This window comes from Notothenia rossii (genome assembly GCF_949606895.1).
Source record: "Notothenia rossii genome assembly, chromosome: 1".
Taxonomy (NCBI): domain Eukaryota; kingdom Metazoa; phylum Chordata; class Actinopteri; order Perciformes; family Nototheniidae; genus Notothenia; species Notothenia rossii.
The window spans coordinates 37163912-37187367 of record NC_136912.1 but is presented as its reverse complement, the minus strand read 5'-3'; the positions used below and the strand labels follow the sequence as shown (position 1 = coordinate 37187367).

At 40.8% G+C, this 23456-nt stretch overlaps 3 protein-coding genes and 1 long non-coding RNA gene across 4 annotated transcripts in view; 1 reads left to right on the top strand and 3 right to left on the bottom strand.

The window, feature by feature from the left end:
• Positions 1-1841: 1841 nt before the first annotated feature.
• On the bottom strand, positions 1842-4364 carry LOC307023010. Its single transcript, XR_013803564.1, has 3 exons — positions 4201-4364; positions 3407-3485; positions 1842-2851 (listed from the first exon to the last, which is right to left on the bottom strand). It is a non-coding gene; the product is annotated as an uncharacterized lncRNA (long non-coding RNA).
• Positions 4365-10105: 5741 nt separating this feature from the next.
• The window catches only part of LOC307043800 (N-alpha-acetyltransferase 15, NatA auxiliary subunit-like), a 68622-nt gene continuing 55271 nt past the window's right edge, over positions 10106-23456 (top strand). The window contains exon 1 of the mRNA XM_079688641.1: positions 10106-10222. The gene's annotated coding sequence lies outside the window, so the exon portion shown is untranslated. The remainder of the gene's footprint in view (positions 10223-23456) is intronic.
• Positions 11538-14170, bottom strand: LOC307047605 (E3 SUMO-protein ligase ZBED1-like). Its single transcript, XM_079694613.1, has 2 exons — positions 12747-14170; positions 11538-12553 (listed from the first exon to the last, which is right to left on the bottom strand). Exons 1-2 carry the CDS (start codon positions 13980-13982, stop codon positions 12023-12025), a joined length of 1767 nt encoding a protein of 588 aa, XP_079550739.1. The 5' UTR covers positions 13983-14170; the 3' UTR covers positions 11538-12022.
• LOC307043807 (E3 SUMO-protein ligase ZBED1-like) lies at positions 14989-18545 on the bottom strand. The gene is made up of 2 exons (XM_079688655.1): positions 17547-18545; positions 14989-16842 (listed from the first exon to the last, which is right to left on the bottom strand). Exons 1-2 carry the CDS (start codon positions 18439-18441, stop codon positions 15836-15838), a joined length of 1902 nt encoding a protein of 633 aa, XP_079544781.1. The 5' UTR covers positions 18442-18545; the 3' UTR covers positions 14989-15835.

Here is a 23456-nt window from a genome sequence, read left to right as displayed (position 1 = left end):
CCCTTCTTCGATTTTGACATGTGAAATATCTTTCTGATCGTTAGAGCCAATAGAATCGAAGGGAAAGCTAAGCGAACATGCTCCCAATCTGCACACTGCCGTGGCATTTTACGTTTCTAAGGTAAGCGGACATGAAACTATTCAGCAAAACTATAAAGAATAATCTAAGTTATTGAGTTTTTAGCATAATACCTGTACTTCAGAATCTTAAAATCCCTTAAGGTTTGTATGCAATTGTGCTAAATTCAACACTGGAATCAAGCAAATATTAATATGTTTGCATGACATTAGTTATTTATATTTTGATATCACTTAATTATACGTTTAATACATTTAAGTCAAGCTAAGGTACATGTGATGGTAGCTAGTTAGTGCTCATACCTCTGAGGCCTCCTCCAAAAAGCATAATAACCAGACTGTATCATTAAAACTAAGTACCAGTTCTAGATCCTTGACTTTAGACAAACAATTCAAAAGACAACATGTATTTAAAGACCAATCTTTATTTGAATGTGCCTCTTAACCTGATATATTAGTTATACAGTAATCAGGGCTCGACATTAAGGGCTGCCCGATGGCCCGGGGCCATCTAGTATTTAGCTCGGGCAATGAAGCCTCACCTGCTGGTTGCCCGATAGGTAATTATAAACAGCTACGTGTGATATTCTAACCTGAACTGTGTGTTTTGTCCGCTCACCGCTGCATGTGATCATGCAGTGCTGCGTGTCGACTCGTCAGCAGCAGCTGATCTCTCTCCCGTCAGATTAGACTTCACTCGCGTTTATGTCCATATTGATCAGATCTAGCTAATGATAGGACTACCTGCTTATTAAAAGACACCTAAACAATAAGTGTCGCTATGCAACTGGGTGAGGCCACAAAGTATAGCGCAGCATTATGCATTTGTTTACATGCCCACCGGAACCCCGAGGCATTACCAACAGATCAACGCACAATCAACCCATAGAGGACATCTCTTTCTCCACATTAAGTGTTAGACATTAGAATTGACTATTCTTGTCTGTCACATACTCTTCTTGTCTGTCACATAAGTGGCGCAACTGAAGCGGTATTGTGCTAAAGGGAAATTATTTTGACCGAAGAGATTTAGATTTGCCGGCCAACGGGAACTCTGACGTCGCCATTTTCTATGCTTCGCGGATGCGCTCGGCTCCTCTCGACTGCTGCTCGGGTCTGCTCGGTCAGCTTCCGGATGAGGAGGCATTCGTTCGACCAATTTACAGTGGATAACATTACAAACATTTTTAACAGGGGCCATAATAGTGTAAATAATGTTTGTTTTGGCAGTTACAACTGAATGTAATGTGTTCTACTTTTTTACATCTGATGAAGGCATTTGCCTTTATCAGATGGAAAGTGTCTTGACCAACAACTTAAGTATTTCTTATAGCTATGCAGGGCATGCAAGCGAGCAAACACAAACAAGAACAAACAAGTGAAATGAAGAATAAAATTGAAATTGTACAATATAATATTGTGCTGGTTCATCTTATAATTCAGTCTAGAGAATGCACCAGACAGCATCTAAGACCTGCAAAAATCAAAATGTTCTAGGAGGAGGCCCCCCAAACCCTTCGTGGCATTTCGTCCGCACGCATTCTTCAGGGCAATCTCTATTGGGCTCAGGGCCATCTGTAAATTAGCTTAGATGGCCCACAGGGCCATCTCCCAAAATCCTTAATGTCATGCACTGGTAATAGTATTGAAAATCTAAAAAAATTGAGCAACTCAACAGTTAACTTTATGTTTCTTATTGTCTAAAGCAGGGGTCGGCAACCCCTTGGCACGCGGCACCGTAACCAGTGGCACACTAGGAATAAGTGGAATAAGTGTGCAAAATATTAAAATTGTATTTTTGGATCCTGAACGAGACCGCCGCCAGAGCGCGTCTCCCCGTTACCTGCGGAAGGAAGCTATGCACGCAACGCAGCCCCGCAGTGCTGATCGTTTCACCACGGAGGAAAGCACTTCACAAATTGCAGTAGGCCTACCCATAAGGAGCTGTACAAATGCCGCAGTTTTTGCGTGGCTGTGTATTTAGTTGAAGGCCCAGTGGCGATCTGCTCATCTCTCATTTAAATAATATGCTACAAAGGGGCGGACTGGCCATCTGTGTGTTGAACTTTCCTGTCGGCTCCCAGACCGTAGTCGAGGAGGGCAGAAGCAACAAGCTTCAGGTTCAATAACCCACTTTAGCTTAAATGACTGGAGAGAGGCGAGCTCTTCTTGGGAGGCCGTTGCATTTATTTAGCTGTTCTTCTGTTTCACAAAATACATCACAGACCTCTGTTTTTCTGCTTCCTCGTTTCACTTCCAGAAACATACACACGTTCCCTCACTGTCGCTCTACCATCCACAAACACACATGCACAAGCCACACCCCTCTCTCTCTCTCTCTTAAAGGGACAGCGACCTCATCTCACTCTGCATGACTCTAATATCATAACATGTGTGCTCTGGAGAATCACAGAACGGACGATCGTCCTTATTATTATGCCGTTTAAACCAATTATTTAAATGTGTTTGTTAAATTAAGCATCATGTAAGTTACGCTGACAGGTCCACACACTGCTTCCCCGCAGCGAGGCTCCGCCGCCCTCCTGCTGATAGTTCACAAGCGTCAAGCTCCTCACCCTTAGAAATAATCAGCTGATGGAGTGTAGATGTGGAAATAGGTGCATTCGATCAGCTGACTGTTTTTACAATAAAAGTAGTTTCTTAGTGTACTGGTCTTAAAATCTCATAGCATCAGCTTTTAATTTTCCTCTTGGATGTTCTTCTTGACCCTCAGAGAAGGAGAAAACTTCGTGTCCTTCAGGCATGTCCTTTCCTAACAAAAATTACAGGAAACATAAAACATATTATTGCAGAACAAGTGTGTTATTTATGAAAGCGGTGTGTTTGTGTGTTCAGGGGCTGTAGATATAATTATTTTGTAATTGTAATGTTTTTTTTTTATTTCAACAGTGAGCTACAAAGACAATCAGATTATGAATGAAAAGTATGAAGTTCATCAACATTGAAATATATGTTATTATCAAAATAATATTGAACTATTATCAAAACGTAGTGCAACTGTAGAAGCTTGCTCTGTTGTCTCACTGAAAGAATAACTTTTACCACGTTTTTTACAGACAATATTGAAAGATAAATAGTAGCAGTTCTCACTATGTGTTAAATATCTTTGCCTTTAATACATTAAATTAGAAAGCTGACAAAATCATATTGCTTGTTAACATCTAAATGTAACTTTTTGCACAGAAAAACCCCTCAACTTCACTGGTGTGTAGGTGATCTAGTATTGTTTAATGGAATGTATATCAGTGTATTAAAGTCAATACTTTCTTGATTCTTTGTACAGTATGAAAAAAATAGTATTTGTAACTGTGCTGAAGTTCACTGCTGTGAGGAGTCCAGTTCTGTCTCTCACTCTCTGGTCCTGCCTGTCTGCATCACCTGGACACCTTAAACAAACAGATATATATGTAAAGTACCATGTGTACAAACAATATAACTGATTCTCTTCTGTTGAACATGTTGGATTGTGTATTGTTCGAGTCAGGGTCCTTTTTATTTGACTGTAACTTTGGAAGTTGTGTTACCAATGGTTGCTGTTTATTTGATACCAATTTGGTAATGCAATTCGGGAATTCGGCAATTTGGGTTTGTTCTTCAGATGACTGTGATGTTAACGTGTAAGCTCAATAAAGAACTCCAGATCAACCAACCATATTGTAATATATCTAAGTAATCATCTTGAAATATGACATTAATAATTGTAATATACACACATCTTGTTGTGAGGTTGATTTCACATACACTACTTCGACATTAGCTTGTCTACATACTTGAGCTTAGCCAATTTAAATTAACCTTAGCGATGCATATAGTTCCTACCTACATAATAATCATCTCTCTAAGTTACAAGGATGAACTTATTTTATCAACCTCAAACAGAAGCCGTTTGTTGTACAGTATTATCCCACTTAACGCTTAACACTTGTCTATTTAGTTTTAACCTTTATAAATATAGTCTATGATTTTAACTTTGAGGCTACTATTAGCATCGTTAGCACCGATGTAGCTACCACTCGCTTACACGCTAACCCAAGCCGTAACATTAATTACGTAGCGGATTAAAATCATTAACACATAAATAAGTACTCAAATTTCACTTACCGCAAAACCGCATTCATGCACCGTCTGTTTCAACCGCAGAGCGAGTCACAATAGTCCGATCTATAAGCATGAAGAACAAACAAACACGGCCGGGGGCAAGTTGTGTTCCCTGGATGAGCTGAACAGGCAGAGTGCCTGTAGCTTCACGGAGCAGCTGGTAGAGAGACAAGACGCTAACAGCAGCAGTCACTTCACAGAGCCATCACTTAATGTGACCACGCCCTAATTTATGCAAACACTTTAAGACCTAATATAAATAAAAGGGTCGTGTTAGAAAACAATTCACTCACAGATCCATAATCATGAAGATGGAATCTAACTATATTCATAATAATATTTATTGCATCAATGGTTAGAAACATGTTTTTTTCTGCTGTAAAGTTGGGCATTTTAACATGGGGGTCTATGGAAATTGCTGCTTTCTGCAGTCAGTCCCTATTGGCCAATATATGAATTGCAGTGTGTGCCACTTCCGTATTGGCGTCCCGGCTCTTCCACAGAGTTTGCCGCTTGAGTGTTACACATGTATTGAAAATGTACAAACTAGGGTTTCCCATTAATGTACTGGGCGCTACAGTGGAATACGCACATACACAGTGTACCCGCGACTCTTACAATTAATCAAATCAAATCAAATCTTATTTATATAGCACATTTATAAACGATTTTAGGTCGAGCCAAATTGCTGTAGGCTACATATAATAAAAATAGCCTACAGTAGAGACACTTACAGTAGAGCAAATACAACAGCACAGATTGTTCAGAATATCAGTATGAGAAAAACGACACCCTCTATCCTTAGACCCTCACATCGTACAAGGAAACACTTCCAGAGAAAAACCCACAGTTTAAAGGGGGAAAAATGGGAGAAACCTCAGGGAGAGAAACAGAGGAGGGATCCCTCTCCCTGGACGGACAGACGTGCAATAGATGCCGTGTGTAAATCGAAGAGATAATACATTTTACAGCATATAGACCGAATGTTAGGAAATGTGTCTTTAATAAGAAGATGAATCCACGAGGATGTCAGCTACAATCCTGTGGAAGCCACCAGGGAAGCAGCATGACGAGACCCAAGGCAGGACCGCAGAGACAGGTTCAGCCACGACCCGAAGTCCACGACTTAATCCAGAACTCAGGATCCAAGACACAGGACTACAGCAAGAGGATCAGCCTCGACTCCGGATCCCGGCGTGAAGGCTCGATAATCAGCTCACAGCATATAAAATAGCATATAGGTGTAAGCAGAGGTAAAGTGCTATTTTATAAGTGGGAGGGGGGGTCCTCACCTCCTCTAGGGGGATCAGGGAGTATACTCCCGGGAAGACTTTTTTAAATATTGAAGTTAAATGCATCAACCTGGTGCACTTTGAGAGCAAAATGAATTTATGGTAAACAGATTTTCTTTTTCTTTATGGATATTTTACAAATCACTCACCTTTTAAACTGTATTCTTGCTTTACTGTTATATAGAATTTCATAACTGTTTTCATTTATTCTCATAAATGGTGACCAAAACGTTTGAGACCCACTGAGATAACTAGACTATCTAAACAGAGAGTCCCTTATCTCACTGAGCTGTAGTTATCTCTCAGTCTGATAGGACAGAGCTCTCCCTCTCCTTGTTTTAGAAACAGATTTTAATATCCGTTAAGCTAACCAGATGCTAACAACAACAATGCAAATAGTGAGTTTGGTAGAAATATACTGTATAATAGTAAAGTTATTCAGCCATATTTATTGAAGATTTTACATTATAAATATTCCCCAAAATTATTGAAAAGCATATTCTTCCAAACTCCTTGCTGTAGTATGACACTATTGATGTGTGTAGTGAGTTTGGTAGTAATAAGCTGTATAAAAGTGATTGAATATGTATTCTCTTTTTTCGGAGTTGCACTTTGCAGACGGTCCCTGAGAACTCGTTTCTTCTCCGGCTGCGGATAGAGACCAATGTAATGTGTCCAGCTCGGAGGACAGCGCGTATTGGCTTTTTTTGATCAAAATGTGATTGTAGTTTGTTGTCAACCTTACCACGGTACTTAGGAGACGTAATTTGTGTCTGAATAACGTTTTGTTCATGAGTTATTGATCCGTGAAATCAGAATCTCCCAATATCGTTCCAAATTTACTGAACTCAGCCAGAAGACAGTCTCATTTCGTAGACCGCTGGGTTTGCTGTTCCTTCACTTTATTTTTAAAGTGAAGGAACGAAAACTTGAACGAAAACTTGGACGAAAACTTATCGTGAGAAAAGGCTAGTGTGGCGTGAGTGCGTGAGATATGGGTTGATTGCGTGACTCTCACGCTCATGAAAGTGAGTGTTGGCAGACCTGAGACAAAGACGAAGGTAAGACATGTTAGCGTTGTGGGCTACCTAGCGCCACTTGTTTTGATGTATATTTTTGTTGATAACGTCGCGAGTTTGTATCTTTCAGTGTTGAGGTTGGCACCGTTAGATTCTCTGTCTTTACGATCATAAACGATGTGTTGGATGTGCAGCTAGGATATGTAATAATAAGGGAGCTTGGAGTGATTTTCGGTGCAGTAATAGGTTAGCATTTTTCGCTCGTGGGTAATTCAGAGGCTCACTGTTAGCATTGTGTTTTTTTGGAGAAAAAAAAATGAAAAAGATCAGTTAAATTATTTTTTTCCCGTTATATGGATATTGTGGTGGCACCATGTTGGATCATAATTCACCTTTCTTATTGTGTTGCCACACGGACCCTTTAGTGGGAACACGAGTTGCTTTAGCTGCCATTTCTGCTAGCTTGTTATACAGAGCAGTTCATGTACTAACCTCTTTGAGATTAATGGATAATAAAGATTGGAACTCCATTCTTAATACACCGTCTCCGACTCCCTTTCTTCTGCACTTTTTTATGTAATTTACTTGCCCTAAATTAGTTTTCTTTTCAATGTGCGTTTAAATAAGTAACACTTAAGCAACAATGAGAACATGTTTTAAGAACTCATTCATTTGTAAATTAATATCACATTTTCTGAACTTTCTTTAAAGGCCATGTAATGCATCTAACACAGGTGTTTTTTAACATGTAGTTTAGATATCACCAGAATAAAAATAAATAAAAATGTTTAAAGTTTCGTCATAATTAAATGACATATACGTTAAAAACCGATGTTGGTTCCGAAGTTTGCCGAGTACGCCCCCGATCACTCCCGAACGAGCGGTGACGTCACACGTGGCAAACATTGCCATTTGATCAAATCAGTCCGAATGGCAAGCAACGCGATAACTTCAGACAGCGACAGCGACAGCGATCATTCAAGCTCAGATTCGGTGGGTTATCTGGATACAGTTACAGAAGTAGAGAGTCAACCAGCTAGCCTTTCACTTCAAGGCATCTTGCCTTATAAGTACGAGCCTCCTGCCCAGCAATCGAACAACGAGGCAGAAACTTGTGAAAGAGAAGCGGATTCCGCAGCCGGCGAGACTCGAGTCGGCAATACTGAATGGTAAATTCTGTTTTATTTAATTTGACCTGCACTAAATGTCGATCTTAATTTGTCATCTGTTCCTCACACGTCCGGCAGATATTGTTTTGTTTTTTAATGTTATACCAATATTCAGGTGTACATGTCAATGCTGTGAAAGCATGCCCACTGCAGATGAATGTGTATGCTGCAGAGAGATCTGGCAGGTGATGGAACAAATAGACAGTTTGCAACCTACTGACCAGATAGCAGAGTCCTGCATCGGGTCGGGTATCCGCGGGTACCCGACGGGTGACCCGCAAAAAAGGTGATTTGCGGGTGGTATTTTTTCAAACGCTTTTTTCCGGGTTCGCTTCTGGGTAAAACAAAGATGATGCGGGTCCGGTTGCGGGTGTTGCATAATAAATATATTTAAACAATAATAATTTAGTTTAATGTTTAAATCCTCAGACCTCTCCTCCGCGTTACCGAGCATAATCATAACCTCTGCAGTGCATCTATCTGCTGCTGAGCGCACCACATTCTGAATGGCTGAGGTGAAGCTCTCTATAGGGGAGAATACAGCATTTTCAATAACTCTTCCTCAAGAGCGAAATCCAACGTCTGGGAGGCTTTTGGTGTCATCCTAGATGGAGAAAATAAACAACATCCCAGGCTTTTTGAGCCAAATATGCAACTGCGTGTGTTAATAATTGCACGTTGTCACTGCTTATAGGCCTATATATGCGGGTTCGGGTCGGGTTGCGGATCATGTGCCGGCGGGTCGGGTCGGGTTGCAGAACTAATTGGCAATATGTGCGGGTAGCGGGGCGGGTTCGGTACTGCACGTCACGGGTGCGGGGCGGGAGCGGGTCTTGAAAATCAGACCCGTGCAGGACTCTGCCAGATAGAAGACACCGACGAGAAACCAAGGTGCATTATTAGCCACCCAGGCTTTAGAGAAGGCTGTCTCAGTGTTTGGACACTGAAAATAGCGTATCTTCAATACAAACAACAACACAGAGCAGTTGATGGCCCACTACACCAGTAAGTAAATATTGATTGACCCAACTGCCTATTGCAGCTTTGCTTTCATATAATACTTTTAGTCGCTACAGATATGGTACACTTTTAAAGATACCATTAAACTCTTTCAAGCAGTCAAAAACAGCTTGGCTTTTATTTTTTCTGTGTATGCAAGTTCAATGTATGCTTGGGAAAAGAAACAACTACACATGTGAGGAAATATATAAGAGGTCTATGATTCTGTCAAGCAGTCATGTAAAACCTCATATTTATTTTGTACAAGTAAAATACAAATATCATGTTATAAGCCAATTTGTAACCATTGCTACATAATAGTACTACATAACATTTTATTTTTCTCCAAATATATTTATAATCTGTATACTTTTTTTTCATTAGGAAGTATCGATATACAGCTTATCGACAGTTTGTACGTTGGTGCTGGGGTGTACTCGGCCCAAAAATCAGAATCCCGCTGCCTGCGTGCTGTAACCGAGATACGGAAGACTTACCCTGAACCGGGAGGCCGCTATCAGGGATTTCAATGGCCAAATCTGTAATTTGACATAAGTCATGCAGCTGAACTGGTTAAAATGGTTTCGCATGATGTAAATAATTTACAAAGTACATCATTTACAATATTATTTTTCCAAAGAAACATGTAAATAAAACAACATTTTCCAAATCGCAAATTTGTAAGATTGTATTAATTTACTGTTTGATAAATAAAAAAGGGTTCTTTTGTTAATTTTTCACTTGTAACATTTTATCTTTATTGCAGTGTACATTAGTCTATTTTGGTATATGTGCGAGCCCACAAATAATTAAAAGTGGTAAAAATAATAAAGATATTCAGACGTAATTCATTTTTGGCCTTACTTATTTCACTTCAACTTTTATATATTTCAGTCACTAGGCAAGTTCACTGTACTCTGGTGACATTTAGCTCAAGCTGGCATAACACCTGTAGTAACTTAATTCTGACCCGAGTTTTGTGCACAATCTTCCAGCACCCATGATCAATGTTTATAGCAATCAGGAAACATTCACAGCTCACAATTACACATCGCTTCCCCATCATGAATTGTTAGATAAAAAAAGTTTAGCGAGGTCCGGTTACACATATGTTGAGCGAAAATAGCGGAAGGATACAAAACAAACAATCCAGACGGGGCTGGTGTTTGCCACGTGTGACGTCACACAGCTGGGTTAATGGCTGGCAAGCTTTTTGCTACCGGAGCGGAATAACACGGGAAAGTGGCACACATTTCATGTTATTTGGGGGGTATTTATGGAAAGAATCATTGATGTTGATATGTCAAATGAAACAGTGGAAAGTGATGAAGCGATTTATTAACACAGAATAACATTTATTTTGGACATTACATGGACTTTAAAAATACGTTTTGGAAAACTTAAAAAAGTGCTTTTGTCAACGCCACGGTCATGCCACGCCCTCAAACGAGAATACCGCGGTGTGAGACTTCCTGGTCCTCTTTGCAGCGGTTCTTCAGTTGGACACGTGTTTGCGTTGGATCCTCTTCAAATCATCGTAAAACAAGTAAGCATACTTCCTGAGTTATTAATTACTGCTTTTTAACTAGCAAGTGTTATTTATTTTTTCTTGTATTCACTGTTTTGAAACATCAACATTTTAATGCATGCCAGCGCCATTACTGCTGTTAAAAGTTAGACTCAGCCCTGTCGTGCTCATGTAGCCTATTTCTTCGCGCAAAGTTGTTGGGCAAAGTTTGCATCAAGTGCTTACCGACGCAATTCTGTTAAAAGTGGTTAAGTTAAGAGTACGTATTAAGAATCAACTCTGCAAACTGTTCCCCTATGCCGCTCTAAACGTTGGCCGGGCACCGTGATGCGGCCGCGGGGCTCAGAGGCTCTGCTGCCCTGCATGTTGTGCGGTAAAATACCTCCGCTAAAGCTATTCCCCACTACTTTATAACCCAGCGGTTATGTAAGTTACTAATGCGCCTATTTGATATTAATTCCTCTGTATGTTTGTTTTACTGTGAGCAATGAATTATATTTCTACAATCTTAGTGTACCCAATTTAAACTCATAGTGTGCAGTTACAGCATTGAGTTGTTATTATACAAAATTAAGTGGAAACTATATTTTTCATGCTTATGCAACGCTATAGATGCACATTGTTAGAAATTAAAATCAATGTTTTGATGGTATAATGTAGCTTAAACATAACGTCAGTTTAAATGCTGTTTTATACTGAAAAAAACAGAAATTCTCGTGCACAACCAGTTGTTAAGCTTTTATTCTGAAAATCCTTCATCTCCGGTTAGCATTTAGCATGTGGCTAATATACTATTTCCTAAAGAGGTGAATTTAGTAGCGAAATGACATGGAGTGATGCACACCGACACCATACTGATTTAACACTACAACTATAGATGTCGAGATACTACCATGCTGAATATTAAATGAAGGTACTGTTTATTTGAATTAGGGATGCAAATTATCGATTAATTCATTAATCATTAGTTGATTGACCTTATCGATCGATTAACGATTAACTGATATAAACGGCTTTTTTCCTGAGAATGTAAATTTCTCACTATATCGATAGTGTCTTTAACATAAAAAGCTAAATAGCGATAGAATTACTAACAAAGCACTTATATACTAATAAAGGGCTGGCTTTCTAAATGCCAGTTGAGTAGCACTTGAAATGTTTGGCTCTATGAAACCTGATGGACTTATATGATTCTGTTTTCTTAAAGGTTGTATCTTCCTGGTCGAATGCACTTATTGTAAGTCGCTTTGGATAAAAGCGTCAGCTAAATGCAATGTAATGTAATGTAATGTAATGTAAATATTGCTTATTTACTGAATAAAAATGCATGCTATATTGCACAATTGATGTTTTATTGTACCAGTTAGGATAATGTGCAGATAATGGCATTTATGTAGTTTAACAAAATAAATTAAGCACAGAAAATTCAAATACATAAAAAAATAATTGTGCACTGGCTCACCTGTCGCATGTGAAACATTAAGCAAAATAAAATTAATTTTAAATAGAAATCTAAACAATATGGGTAGGCCTAGCCTACACAATATTAAGCCTACAAATTATAATCTGGTTAACTACATATGTAAAACTTGAAACATTAGCAGCAGCATTTATAATCCCCTTTGGTCTGAGAAAGGTAACAGTAAGATAACTAGCCCTGGAAACTTCAAATATATTCTGAACACAACTTAAATCATCCCTGAGGAAGGTGACAGTAACATTAGAGGGCGACCCTTAGAACACTCAAATGAAGATATAGGCTACCTCTCCTGAAACAAAAACATTCCTGTCTCAATGTGTTTTGAATAGGCTCCTGACCTAGACCCCTCTATTTTTGTTCAAGAAAATAAGCATATTAACGTGGTCAGGAGTAAGTCGTGTGCGCAGCCTGTTTACAGTCAGGCCAGCTGCTGAGAATACACGTTCTGATGGGACAGACGTGCCCGGTATGCACAGATATCGTCGTGCCACATTTGCCAGCCTCGGAAATCTTCCTTCATTGACTTTCCACCATTCTGTGGGACTGGAATCAAGGAGTGGTGAGGCATCCTTCAGAAACATGTCCACTTCCTCTTTAATGTCATCGTTGCTGCTGGTGGTATAGTTTTCACCCAGTAGAAGAGTCATAGCAGAAGTGTGTCTCTGAAGTGTAGCTCCCTGGACTGGCACATCATCTCCAGTGGTGGCTTCATTTGTTGATGTGGAGTCCACATGTTCCATAGCCAGTTCAAGCAGTTTGGTATTAGCTGAGATCCTGCTTGCTGGGCTTAGAAATCCCAGGTGCTTATGCCGTGGGTCCAGCATCGTTGCTATCATTGGTGTTGTTGATGTGAGGTCTTCAGACTCAACCTGTTAAAATTAAATAAAGGAGAAAGCTAGCATTAGAGTTTTATTTAATAAGGTTTGACATGACAAGGGTACAACTGCATAAAAACGCAGTTTACACTGTGACAATGTGTTGGTGATAAGTGATTCACCCCATAATCTGTTATATAGCTCAAATGTGATCGAAGAGTTTAATTAATTAATGGCCATAGCTTACCTTCATCCGTTCCCCCAACGAAGTGCGCACTTTAGATTTGAATTCCGCCACTCTGTTGCTGTCTCCATTTGCCATCTTCAGATGCGTGTTAATCAGACTAAATGTGATGGGGTACGTGTTGGATATGGATACCTCCGTCTCTGCTGACATTACAGTAGTTGCACATTGGAGAGCCTCTAGTGCTGGCGCTATGTCCTCCATAAGCTGCCAGAAGTCGTCTCTCAATTCCAGCGTCCTCGCATCTGAAAGCTTGGTCTCTGAGCGGTCTGTTAGCACAGCACACACGGCCCATCGCTGTTCTACGAGTCTGCCAAACATCGCATGTACAGAGTTCCACCTGGTCTTACAGGACTGAATGAGCCGATGAGCTGGTAGCTGCATTTGTCTTTGTTTTGCTTCTAGCGCTTTCGTTGCTGGTGTGCTGTGATTGAAGTGCTTGACCAGCCTGCCAGCAGCTCCAATTACTCGGTTGACACCAGCAGCAGCGAATCCGTCATTGACGGCCAGATTTAAAGTATGAGCAAAGCAACACACTGATTTCCAACTGACTCGTGCGGGGTTGTTTGCTGAAACAATGTTCCGAGCGTTGTCGTGCACACAGGCTACTACACGGCCGGTGAGTCCCCATGACTCCACAGCCTGGTTCAGTTTGGCAGCTAAATTATCAGCTGTATGTCTCTCGGATAAGCTCTCCGTAAGAAGGACTGCCGACTTTACCTGCCAGTCGTTTTCAATATAGTGGCAAGTAATCGTGATGTAGCTTTCTGTAGTCAGTGCTGTCCAACAATCCGTCGTCAGAGCCACATTAGCCGCGGACAAACATGTTTTTAGCTTAGCCTTCTTAATTTCGTAGCGTGCTTCCAAGTTGGAAGTCACGGTCGCTCGCGAAGGGATGTTATATCCTGGCTCCATGAATTGTATCAGCTCCCGAAATCCCTCGGCCTCGGTGGTGCTAATTGGCATTATATCTCTTTCAATCATCCCGCAAATTCTCTGAGTAATGCCGTCTGCTTTTCTTTGGTCGCATACTCGCCTTCCCAGCACAGCAGCAATTGTAGGTTGTGAAGGCGACGGAATGGCTAACGTTACATGCAAGTTGTTCAGGTGGTATCTTAACGAACTTGTAGAGCTGTTGTATTTAAATGTAGCACCGCAAAGTTTGCATTGTGCGTCTTTTTCATCGTTAATTAATCTAAAATGCTCCCACACTCCACTCCGTTTTGACCGCCTCATCATTGTTTGTTTTAGTTTTTTTGCCGCCTCAAGTTTGTGACAGGTCTCGCGAGAATCTCGGGTCACGTTCAAGTACGTCCTGTGGGAAACGGTCTTAGATTACAATGTTCAATTAGTCACAATTAATTTAATTTAATCGAGTAAATTCTTTTCGACAATTAATCGATAGTCGATTAACCGTTAACATCCCTAATTTGAATACATTATTGTTTACAGACATGGGTAGCATGTGACAACATCCGGAACTCCACCGGAAACCAAAATGCCGTGAAGTATTTCCAGTATTTTTAAAGTATGAATTACAGCGTTTAGAATGTGTTAAATGAAAAGTGATGAAAGAGAATATGAGGAGAAAAGGCATGTGGAAGTAAGCAATTAATGTAAAATGTCGGAATCCTCCGTATAACGCAATATCGGACTCAGAAGAACGAGGGGGGAGTCCCCTACGTCACTACAGCTCACAGAGAGGAGGAGCGAACAGCCAGCAAGCGGGAAGTACGAAGACTTGTGTACTCTCTTTTTCACGGCGGCCATTGCGAGAGGGAGCTGCAGCTTTTCTCTCCTCACCTGAACAATATTCTGCTTGTGACACTACCGCGCCTTTTTTAAAATTAAAGTATCCCATTTGAATCTTCTCAGAGACTCCATTTAGTCTCATTTTTAAAGCTTCTCTCCTGGACGCGAGAATAACGAACATAGTTAACAATTGGTGGAGTATGTGTCTGTCTGGTAAGTTGGGCTCCTGAGAAAGACTGCCTAAATTAATGTTAAAACAAGCCTAAGTTGATAAACATTGGTATCCTATAACACGTGGCGTTGCTTTGTCACGGGCAGGGTGAGTTCACTTTCTTTTTTCTTACATTTAACCCTGCATGCTATTCGTTTTTGTCTGTTATAGGGCTGCACGATATGGGCCAAAATTCATATCTCGACATTTTTTAGCTGAATGGCGATATACGATATATATCTCGATATTTTTTCCGTAAAGTAAAAACAAAACAGACAGTCCTAGTTTGAAGCCAAACCTCACACAGGCACTTTATTTAACGTTTAGAAGCTGCACATCAACATGCATGAAATAATTCAGGAACAAAAACTACCAGCATAAATAAATAAAGATACCATTCTTCCTTCTTTCTTGCATCCTCCCTCATTCCCTCAATTACTGCTTTCTCCCCCGCCTTACTTGCTTCTTTACTGCCTTCCTTCCTTCTCTCCCCCATCCTTCCTTCAATCTTCAAATCCTTCTTTCCCTCCCTCCTTCTGTCCTTCATTCCTCCCTCACTCCCTCTGTTCCTTCTTTCTCCCCCCCTCCTTCCTTGCTTCTTTCCTTCTATAATTTCTTCCCTCCTTGCTTCTTTTCTCCTTACTACCTTCATTTCATATTCTTTCTGTCCCTGATTTCTTTCTTCCATCCTTCCTCCCTCAATTCTTTCTTTCTCCCCCTCCTTCCTTGCTTCTTTCCTTCCTTAAACCCTTCCTTCTTCCCCTCACTCCTTCTGACCTTCCTTTCCTCCCTCCTTCCTCCATCACTCCCTCAATTCCTTCTTTCACCCACACCTTACTTGCGTCTTTAGTGCCTTACCACTTAAATAAAATAAATTAAAATAAATAACTTTGTGCAAAATGTGCACATACAGATCAAAAATAAGACTGGTTTGTTCTTTTAAGTAACTGAGGTAGACAGTTCTTTGTAAATTAAAGTAACTGAGGTAGACAGTTCTTTGTAAACTAAACATGTTAGCAGATTTGAACATAAATCAATCACTTAGTGCATCTTTTATCTGGGTGCAAATCTCGCATAACGAACATAAGAGATGAAAAATAACAGGCCAGACCAACTACTACTGTATATCTTACAGATTCTGTGCCAGAAAAACTAGCCTGTCAACAGTGTCAGGCTTCAGAGAAGCCCTGTGGCAGGTTACAATGTTTCCACTGCAGCTAAAAACCCTTTCTGAAGGGGAGCTGGTAGCTGGCACACAGAGGAATTTCTTGGCTATGCAGCTCAGTTTTGGAAAGGCAACTTCATGCTCTTTCCACCATTTCAGTGGGTCAGCATCACCGTCTACACAAGCGGACTGCAGGTAGCTAGACATTTCGTTGTCTATTGCTTCCCTCTGTGTGAGTTGGGTGCTGGTGGTTGTGCTGTGCTTGAAAAAGCTTGCCAGTGATTTCTTCTTTTTAGTTGCGGGTGGCACTGCCACTGCTGCCTCCCGTTGGTCTGCAGGCTCAGGCACCTGATCCTCATCTAGCAGAGACTCTGTTTCCACCATGACTTTGTCTTTCAGTGCATCCATTCTCTCTGTAGGGATGTATGTGGACCTGAATCGTGGATCGACAAATGAGGCAATGTCCATCAGTTCACTGGTGGAGGGGTCTGCATATTTTTCGTTGAGGTAATCAACGATTTTGGTCTTGATGGAGTTACACAGCTCACTATCCCCCTCTTCAGGTGCCAGCAGACTAGTATTGAACAGGTGCAGCACAGGTCTGACATAGGAGAGGGTCACGTAGTCCTCTCCTGAAAGGGCGTCAGTGAAGTCCTGAAGTGGCTTCAGTGCTTTCTGAACTGCCTCCAGGACCTCGATGTCTTGCCAGGTAAGAACGATGGGTCTGGTTTTCTTGTCGGCAGACAGGACTTTAGCAAGTGCTCTTTCCTGCTCTAGGACCCTGTTGATCATCTGCAGCCTTGATCCCCAGCGGGTGGCTGACTCTGTGATAAGCTGGTGACCTGGCAGACCCAGCTGGACCTGCACTTCAGCTAGTTCTCTTCTTTTCTTCCAGCTGTAGGAAAAACTACTGACATTTCTCTTACAGAGAGAAATAGCTCTGGTGATGCGGGAGTCATCCATACCATGTCCTGAAACACACAAAATTGAAAAACACCTTTTAATTTTTTTTTTACATGTAAAGAGGCAGCTCACTCAAAGGCAAAATCACAACTATTTGTGTTAATGCTGGATGTGTTGTGTAATGTGTAAACTACAGGCATGTTATTTAAAATTATTTTGGTAAAAACTACCAGCAAATGAATGCAACAGCTGTATAATTTCAGATCTGTGCAATTTTTAATAAGAAATGTATTTAAAATCCACTATCTCCTCTCATTTGTTGCCCTCATCGACTTTCACAAACCTCACAGTCTGACTGTAAATGCACACAAACACCCCCATCAACTCCAGTAGGTCTGACAGTTTATGGAGCCAACTTTAAATTTCAGAAGTGGTACTGTATGATCCACAGTTTAAATAGTTTATCTTGTGGTCAATAGTTAAGACTCTTTGTGTGCATTTACAGTCAGACTGTGAGGTTTGTGACAGTGGATGAGAGCAACAGATGAGAGGAGACAGTGGATTTTAAATACATTTTTTTTTAAGATAGCACAGGTCTTAAACTATACAGCTGTTGCATTCATTTGTTGCTGGTTTTTACAACATAGCTTTAACCAACACGCCTTTAATTTACACATTACACAACACATGCACATAGTTTATCCGTTTAAGTTATTTATTTTATTAACATTATTTTCTAATTTCATATTAGTTAATTCAATATTGCACTCACCGATGGCCAGGTGAAGTCTGTGTCCAAAACACTGCATCCTCATCCACTTGTTAAGTCGCGCTGCTTTAACCACATTAGTCCCGTTGTCTGTTGTTATAGCGACCAGTCCCGTTGGTTTGAGCTTCCAGTTTACGAGGACATCCTGCAGGGCTTCAGCTATGTGTTCCCCGGTGTGGTCCTGGGGAAAGTAGCTGGTCTGGAGACAGGCACTTTTAATTTCCCACCCATCTAGGAAATGTATTGTCACACTCAGGTACGGCTCGCAGGTCCTGCTGGACCAGATATCGGTGGTCAGTGCGAAGTGAGACACTAGAGCGAGCCGGGCGAGGAGACGCTCTCTCACTTCGGTGTACATCTCGGGCAGGGCTTCTCTTGCAAAGTAATTTCGACCAGGTAACTCGTACCTGGGGTCAACAGCTTTTAGCAGCTTTACAAAGCCGGTCTGCTCCACAGTCGACGTGGGGACCATGTCTTTGGCTAAGTGATATGCCACTGCCTTCGTTATTTCACGCCACTTTTCGCTTTTTTTTTCATAAGGCACACCACGTGTGAGTGAGTTGTGTAGCGTGATTTGCTTTGAGGCAGGAGGCTGACAAGTCTTCACGGTCTGGGTTGCAGCACGCAGTTTAATACACTCCTCATACTGCACTTTGTGCTTCTGTTGTAAGTGGTGGAAGAGATTTGTTGTGCTCGACCCTTTCGTTGCAACTTTTTTCCGGCATTGTCTACAAAGTGCATTTTTCTGCTCCACGTCTGCCGCTTGAAAACCAAACCATCTCCAAATGAGAGAGCCGTTTGTTTTCTTCTTAACAACCAGTTCATCCTCGTTTTCTGTATCACCTTCTCTCCTTTCTGTCTCCTCCTCTATCTCCGGATTGTTCGCTGCTGCTGCCATGCTTCTTCATGCAAATGTCGGGAGGTGGGGGTGAGGGCGAGGGGGTAGTGAGGGGGAGGCGGCAGGGCGCCGTTGCTGCTGCTTGGAGATACAGAGAGGCGGGCCGCGGGACAGAGAGAGTTTGCAGCGGAGTTTGCAGCAACTTGCAGCTTGTTTTAATATATATCGATATATACGATATGATGTAATCCTATATCGCGCATGAAAATATATCGATATAAATTCAAAACTCGATATATCGCCCAGCCCTAGTCTGTTATTACATGTCGACTAGAGGCCAATCACTTCAATAAGTGTCTCTTGTTACGTTTTAAGTTAGCGTGAATGGTTTTAGGCCATTAAGCAGTTGGGACTGCTTGAGGCAAAGACACAGCCAGAGTTGGAAGCTGAGGTTATTGGAGTGAGTGTTTTTGTTAACAACAGTGTGAGGCTGTTTTTTTTTTTAAAAGTCCTTTGTGTGATGAGGCCAACCACTTCAATGAGTGTCTCTTGTTACGTTTTAAGTTAACGTGAATGGTTTTAGGCCATTAAACAGAAGGGACTGTTTGAGGCAAGGACACAGCCCCAGTGGAACCACCACTGAGGATATTGAAGTGAGTGTTTAAACGACAGTGTGAGGCTGTTTTTTTTAAAAAAAGTCATTTTTCGAGGAAAAGGCCTGAGTAGTTTGAAGCTTTCAGTGGTTACTTTTTTCTGTTTTCAACAAGACATTGCGTGTGGATTACGACGAGAAAAAGCGACATTCGTGCGTCAGATAGACGATATTCTTCTGATTGTGTTTGGATAGTGTCCCATTTTGTCCCATAATAGCGTGTTTAAACAGAAGAGATAACCATACTGGCTCTTAAAGTAAAAAAATGTACGTACATGGGTTGAGGGCTATGACGTAAGGGTATGAGGCCCATTTATCATTGTAAACTAAATAGAAATGTTATTTTAAAACTACAGTGTTATTGTGTGTTGAATTTTCTAGACTAAAGATCACCCCACCATTATTTCAACTCCGCTGTGAGAGCCACGAGGTGTGTTTTGCAATCCCTTTTGTCTTCAGGTTGAAGGTTGGAAAATCAGTTGCCATCTTGTCTTGCCCTCATGTTCACAATGAACCACATGGCAGTCGCCATTTCGTAAAAATGCTAATTGAAAGTACTCAGTTTGTTTTATCAAAACCCAATCTGATTTTGGAATTTGCTTTGACCTTTCCAAGTAAAAGACAGAAGAGATGGAACCAAATAGAGAAACTGTTGGAACAGTGGCAAACAAGAGGACTGATTCCAGCAGATGATCAACCTGGAACAACAAAAGCCCATAGAAGAACAGTACTCGACTATGAGCACGAAAAATGCCTACAACAGCTAACCATGGAGGGAAGCCGAAGAAAGATTTATAAGAGTTACAAGTCTGATACTCCATCTGGAATATGCCAGCCTATTGGCAGACAGCATAAATGTGGTCCAAGTAGCAGACCTGGCAGTGAGGGAAGACATAGCGGAAAAAACCAAAGAGGCTCCAGTTATCCAAACTCCGAAGCTGTATCTAAGCTTGGCCGAAGTCCCTCCTCCCTCCCCGAATGTTGGTTTTATAGGAGAAGTCTTGCAGTTGAATGGAGTCTCCACGGACAAACATCTCAAAGAATTGGAGTATGAAGTAAGAATGCTAACCAGTAAATTAAAACACCTGATGGAAGAGAACATACGATTAGAAGAAATCACAGAAGAAAGACGACGACAAAGAGAAACACAAAAGACAGAAATGTTAGCATTACAACTGAGACTCTTGAAGATACAAATAGCTGAGAAAGATACCGAAGCTAATAAAAACAAGAAAGCGGCAAGGCAAATGGCAGCTACATCAAAGATGGCCAAAGAACCAGAGAAGGCAGGGCAGACACCTCAAACAGTTCAACCTCGAGTAGTGCCAGAGATTCAGATGCAGAACCGACAAAAAGGAGGAAGAGCTTTCCGGTTTGAGAGATGTTACCATTGCAGCCAAGTGGGACATTGGTCCAGAGAGTGTCCGCAGAACAAAACATGAACCAAATACCACTAACAGCCTGGTATCAACCACAACAATGAGGAAGTTCAGAGGGCCAGACCACCAGGTGATGCATCTTCAGCACAAGGGTATTTAGAAAACCAGCTACATAGAGCCACATATGTCACCACAGGAGGGAGAGGTTGAATGTTATTTAAAAGATAGTGAGTAGAATATTGCATTTACACATAGAGCATCCACAGATTAGAAGTAGTAGAGTAGAACATTTAGCAGACTATTTTTGTAATTATGAGAAGGATACAGATTACAAGTGATGTTGTTCCCCCACACAGAAAACTATTGTGTCGACACAGCTAGTGAGGTCAAGACGATGGGCTTCCACCCAAAATGTGCAAGGGGCGGCGATACACCTGACGTGAAGCTGTCCAGACCTGAAAACAGAAACTCGATTCTGCTGTTGTGAAGTCTGGTTACAAAGGGAGGTGTCCGATAGGGTCGCTTGTCTCAAACCAGTGAAGAAGTCAACAACAACCCAGCTGAACTAGAGAGTGACTGTTAGCGGGAGAACAGTGACGGAGCGACAGAGACTGGCCCAACATTTTCAAGCCAGTACATAGATAGACCCAGTCAGAAGACCGGGGCTGTGTTTAAAGGGGAACTTCATTTATTCTTAGCCAGAAGTGCAGTTTTTAATCAAACAATTATGTGATTTATGGAGTCAGATTACATTTTTCTCAAACACAATTTTATAATCGGTCTGAAGTATCTGTTTTAAGGCATGAGCTGCAGATTAAATAACATAACACTGATTGAGAACTTGGATGAAGAAGTTGTAGGGTTTTTACAACAGTTTCAAGAATCAGTCTTTATTTATTTATTCTTGAGTAACTTTACTGATTTATAGTGTAGTGCGTAAGGCAATATCTCATTTTGAGTGAGGGGCACCAGCCCTTCATGCAGGTCACTCTCTGTGAGAATAGTTCATATTTTCCCTCCAGTTTGGAGAAATATTATTTTATCATATGTTAGTTCAGCAGTGTCAACCAATCCTCTAATCCTAGAATTATTGAGACGCATTAGCGACACCAGGGGTATTGTTTTTCGTAGCAACAATGATGCATAATACCATGACAAAAGCCATTATTGAAACAAGTAAACTATTAGAAGTGCTAATTGCAGATTTTTTGTGAATATGCATTTATACCATCGGAAAACCATACATCATACGATATTTTTGTACGCCTTGTGGGTACACGGAGAAGTTATATTTATTTAATGCACCGTTATGTGTTTTACATGTCCTGTTCATAATAGGGTAATCAATGCAATATTAATTGAGTAGGTTATGCTCAAAGGAGGGAGTGTCATGATTATACAGATATGTTGATTCGGTGACGTTGTAGTTAATAAATAATAACATGTAGTCAACAATAGGTCTCATAACAACAAGAGGTATGCCGAAGCTAGGGCCTTCTCCAAGGAGGGAGAGGTCCAGTTTTGGATATTAGACAAATAGAAGTGGATGAATATGTCAGAACTCTGAGTAATATTATCCAAGTTTTGTCTACACAGGCTAGGAAAAATACAGAGATACCAGACGAGACACCAGAAGAGACTCCTGTTCGGCCAGGTGAATGGGTGAGGGTGAAAGTTCACAAAAGACAGTGGGCTGATCCCCGGTGGACGGAAGCGTGAAAAGTTGTAACAAACTTCACACGCGCTCCTGTTTAAAGGTAAAGAAAAAGGAGCAAATTGACACCACCTCACACATTGTCACCCTTCACTGGCAACTTCCAGAACATTATTGGGAGTTAGGACTGATTTGGCAGAGCTGGAACAAAACAATAAATAGAAATAAGATAAAGATAGAAACAGCTCAAAAGACACATTTTCTATAGATTTGTATAGATTGTACATTAATGTGAAAACCTATTTTTTTGTTTTACATCTGAAAAAGAGTCAAATGTTTTGTATGTTATTTTTGTACTCATTATTTAAATTCTGTAACGGACACAATCAGGGATAAAATAGAGATGATGTCAAGAACAAAGCCAAACCAATTGTGGGGTCCCCTAGGGATAAGAGTCAGAATAACATTGCTGATTGTGCTCAGTACACTTGGCACCTTTCTGGTTGGATGGGGAGTACAATATCAAGTAAGACATGGAACCATTAGTTCACTCATAGAGAATGCCCACATCACTAACAAGACTCCAGCTGTGTTTCAGAGACTTTCACTTATCCCCAGAGCCAAAAGATCAGCTGAGCAACAAGAGGAGGAGTTAGAAATACTCGTTCCCAAAGGTGAAGCGGTTATAATCAAGATGATTCACCCCCCCTATATGCAGTTATTGTATCAAATGATAAGATGGGTTTAAGTCAGGGGTCCCCAAACTTTTTCCAGTGAGGGCCACATAACTTTTCCCTTCTCTGATGGGGGGCCGGGTCAGTTTGTAACAGAAAAAGTGTGACGATCGCAGTGGTGCCTAAATGTAAGAATTTATTGTTTTCCAAAAAGCCACACATAAGCAAATATGAATAACCCTTTCTGAGATCAAATAACCCCCTCTGTGTTCTTCACAGAAAAATTTAACTCAGGAAATATATAATAACACTATTTATGAAATCAATAAAAATCAAATAACCCTCTCTGGGTTCTTCACAGAAAAAAAGTCAGGAAATATGTAATAACAGTATTATGAAATCAATAATACCCAAATAACCCTCTCTGGGTTCTTCACAGAAAAAGAGTCAGGAAATATGTAATAACAGTATTATGAATACCCAAATAACCCTCTCTGGGTTCTTCACAGAAAAAAAGTCAGGAAATATGTAATAACAGTATTATGAATACCCAAATAACCCTCTCTGGGTTCTTCACAGAAACAATGCTTCTATTGTGCTGTGCACAATCTTGGTAAAAGTTCAGCTTCAGTTGTCACAGCAAAATCTCTTAAATGACTCATATGAGCAGTCTCTCAAAGTTCTTGTGTTCTTTCCTTATAGTCCAGTTGTGTAAG

What these genes read in the sequence shown, in the direction of transcription:
- LOC307047605 (XM_079694613.1), bottom strand. Translation starts at nt 13,982, where the DNA reads ATGATGAGGCGGTCAAAACGGAGTGGAGTGTGGGAGCATTTTAGATTA. An exon ending in CGTTGGGGGAACGGATGAAG is followed by an intron (nt 12,554 to 12,746) that starts GTAAGCTATGGC and finishes TAATTTTAACAG; the next exon opens with GTTGAGTCTGAAGACCTCAC.
- LOC307043807 (XM_079688655.1), bottom strand. Translation starts at nt 18,441, where the DNA reads ATGGCAGCAGCAGCGAACAATCCGGAGATAGAGGAGGAGACAGAAAGG. An exon ending in CAGACTTCACCTGGCCATCG is followed by an intron (nt 16,843 to 17,546) that starts GTGAGTGCAATA and finishes TGTGTGTTTCAG; the next exon opens with GACATGGTATGGATGACTCC.